Source organism: Frankliniella occidentalis, unplaced genomic scaffold (genome assembly GCF_000697945.3).
Source record: "Frankliniella occidentalis isolate FOCC.00 unplaced genomic scaffold, Focc_3.1 Scaffold906, whole genome shotgun sequence".
In the NCBI taxonomy this organism is placed as follows: domain Eukaryota; kingdom Metazoa; phylum Arthropoda; class Insecta; order Thysanoptera; family Thripidae; genus Frankliniella; species Frankliniella occidentalis.
The window spans coordinates 5,909-9,087 of NW_026268012.1; the positions used below are offsets into that span (position 1 = coordinate 5,909).

General features: G+C 58.7%; 1 protein-coding gene across 1 annotated transcript; it reads right to left on the reverse strand.

Annotated features, from left to right (window-relative positions):
• Nucleotides 1–1,242: 1,242 nt before the first annotated feature.
• Nucleotides 1,243–1,942, reverse strand: LOC127751756 (uncharacterized). Its single transcript, XM_052275770.1, has 2 exons — nucleotides 1,834–1,942; nucleotides 1,243–1,727 (listed from the first exon to the last, which is right to left on the reverse strand). Exons 1-2 carry the CDS (start codon nucleotides 1,898–1,900, stop codon nucleotides 1,585–1,587), a joined length of 210 nt encoding a protein of 69 aa, XP_052131730.1. The 5' UTR covers nucleotides 1,901–1,942; the 3' UTR covers nucleotides 1,243–1,584.
• Between the last annotated feature and the right edge of the window lie 1,237 nt (nucleotides 1,943–3,179).

Genomic DNA, 3,179 nt, shown 5'->3' on the forward strand with positions numbered 1-3,179 from the left:
ACAGTTTTTTGGTAGTATTAATTCTAGTATCATTTTTTATTAGTACATTCCATACAGAGTGGTCTCCGTTCCCCGTTGGAGCAAATGCGTATGGCATGGGCGGCATGTGAACGGGTGCGAACGGGTGTGCCCTGGCGGCGGCGCCCTCTGGCCCCGTGCGAATAGGCAACCCGTCCGCACGTATGCATGCGGGCGACTGTACGCATTTGCTCCAATAACGGGGCATACGGCGACCAGCCTGTATCAGGTCATGCAATAATAAGCCTCTCGCTCGATGTTTTGGCGAATGTTACCCCCTCCCCCCTCTACACACACATACACACAATGGCAAACCACCCGCCCGGCCGCCGCGCCACCTCCCAGTTCCGTTCGCCCCGTCCGTTTCCATCCCTTCGCGCTGATCCGCTGTAATGGCCGCGCGGCCCTGATTTATTCAATCCCGCGTCACTGTTTATCCGGACCGGATAGAACGGATGGCGCGAGGTGTTTATCATTACGGCCGCCGCATCACGCCCACCTCTATCCCGGCGGCGCCCCTGCCTCGCCCAGCAGCGGACCCGGCGGTGCCTCTCGCTGTTTTATCGCCGCACCGCACCGCGCCACGCCGACCCATTGGCCACCACGCTCCGCCCAATTTGTGCGACGGGCAGGGGGAACAAAAGGGGCGGGCGGGAGGGTTGGAGAAGACCAGTGACAACATCGACAAGCGAAATAACAAAAAGCATACTTTTGCTTCACGCCTTTCTTCCGTGGTTTTCTTTCCTTCGGGCTCATGCCGATTCCTTATTTGCTTCCACTTTTCGCGGACGCAGCTATTCGAAATTAAATTTGAGATAAACGTGGATGAGGTGACTCTGCAAAGGACTCCATACGTCGGATATACCGCTCCGTTGGGCGACGGCCGCGGGCCGCGCCTCACCCTTATCCTCCCTCACCCCCACCCCGTCCTTCTGTTGCGTACCACAGCACTGTGTGGCAATACTGCCAATTTGACCTTATTAAAACGCTCCTGCAGTGCTGTTGTTGGTCTTTTTTTTTTTTTGCGAAATATCAGCTAGATTGGATTGTTGACATTTAAGCCTCGCGAAATGAATTGAAGGGCTCCTAACACTTCAACTCCCAGCCCAGCGCGCCAGGCGCGCTTCCCGCCCTCTCCCGCTCCCCCTCCCTTTTCCACCCCATCCCCGGCGGCCCGCACGACCCTCTCCCCTCGGCCTACTTGGACACACAATAACACGACTCTCCGTTGCAAACCCCTTTTTCGGGTCAATGTGAAGAAAAATTTAATACAAGCAAATCTAACTCATAATGAAATATGACAGACATGTACATCATGGGAAGCACGGTCCAGCCGGACCTCAGCTGGACAGCGCCTATTCCTGTCCTTCCCACCGGGCACGGATCAGGTCCTGGTCCTGGTCTCGAGACTCCTTTGTCCGTCCGATCGGAAAGGCGTATAAATTATGTGTAGAGTAGAGTAGACCATTCCAAGAGGCGCCGCTGGGGTTGGCCGGCGAGTCACTCGCCGGACGTGGACGACCTTTTGGGGAAGTGAGCGACGTTTGCCTCGCGCGGCTCCCGCGTCTACATCAGGAGGCTGCCGACCACGGACCTGCGCGGCATTCGGTCGCGGAGCTGGCGTCCGGACAGCTTGCCGGAAGTCGTTCGCGGGAGGGCGTCTAGGAACTCGACGCCTCCGCGCAGCTGTTTGGTCTCGGGGAGCTTGTCTGCGGGTGGAGCGACAGGACAGTCAGGTTGCGCTGCGCCAAGGGTGGGTGGCCGACCCGACCGCCCTCCCCTGACCTCGGTCAATGCTGCTACACACTCACTCACCTTTCACGAGCTGGATGATCTCCTGCTTGCTGGCCGTCACGGACGGCTCCAGCACCACAAAGGCCATGGGCACCTCGCCGTCGTCCGGATCAGGGCGGCCCAGGACTGCCCCCGCCCCCGCCGCCGCCCAGCTCACTGCATTGCAGTGACGCCCACTCCTAGAAAATATTTTCCCATTGTTCCTCCTAAACCATTTTGCCGTTTATCTGGTACGTACTGTTCAATCAAACACTGGTATAATGCTAGGTGTCGCATAGGCCCTGTTTCTTCTCTTGGGTGGTATGTCCATCCGATTTTTCACAACTCGGACATGTGTAATTAAAAATCTGGCATGGTGTGGAGTCTTAGTTTCAAGGTGGAGTGCTCCGGCCTCAGCCTTAAGGGTGGCGGGGGCGGCGGCCCTGGCCGGGAGCCGTCGCGGTGGTGGTCGACGTGGCCGCCACGTGTCCACCCACGTGGAGGTGCCGCGCGGAGCCGTGCGCGGGCAGCCGGTCTGCAGCTAACGAGGGGGAGAGCAGCGCTAAAAAGCGGAGCGGAGGGGAAGAGGAAGTGGCGACGTGGACCAGAAAATATGACTTGCTGCAGCGGGCAGCGAGGCGTGGGAACAAAGGAGACCCGCGGCGAGAGCCGCGACCGGCGTGTCATCGCTAGAGGAGGATGAGCCGAGCGCTTTGATCGCGCTAAACCAAACAGATAGCACTGCAGAATTTATCGAAGGAAAAAATAAAGAATTAGTCGCCAGAGCTCAGGGATTATTAAAATTTTTTAGCTCTGTCAACTGATCCGTATATTTTCCCCGTGATAATTTGCACAACCAGCCAAAAATGCCAGCCCCGCGATGTTGCTATGGATGGACTCGGCAGTTGTCCGTTCATTTGGAACTTTTGCAAACCCTCCTGCCCAGACCCGCGCCTCTGCCCCAATACCCGCTTGTTATTACACCGGCAAACAGTTATTGTTTTTTCCACCCCATCGGTCCGCAGCCCGCGGCGCCGCCTGTACCCTCTCATACACACTCACTCGCTCCCTCTCTCTCACACACACACGCACACACGGGCGCGCTCCGCTCCTCCGTCACTGTCATCAGCAAAAGCGTCGCGGACAGCAGCAAGAACAGCCTCGGCTGGGCGGCCAGCAGCGGCCCCGCCCGGCCCCGCCACAGTCCAGGGTAATTAGCTGGTCGAGCGCGGGGCGCCGCGGGCCGGGCCGCCTAAACGGGCAAATATTGACCGCGGCAGCAGCGTGACGTGATGTGTGGAAGCGCTGCCCGAGTGGGGCGTGGCGGGACGGGACGGGGCCGGGTGAAGCGGGGCCCCTCGATGGTGTGTTATGGGCGTCGCAGATCC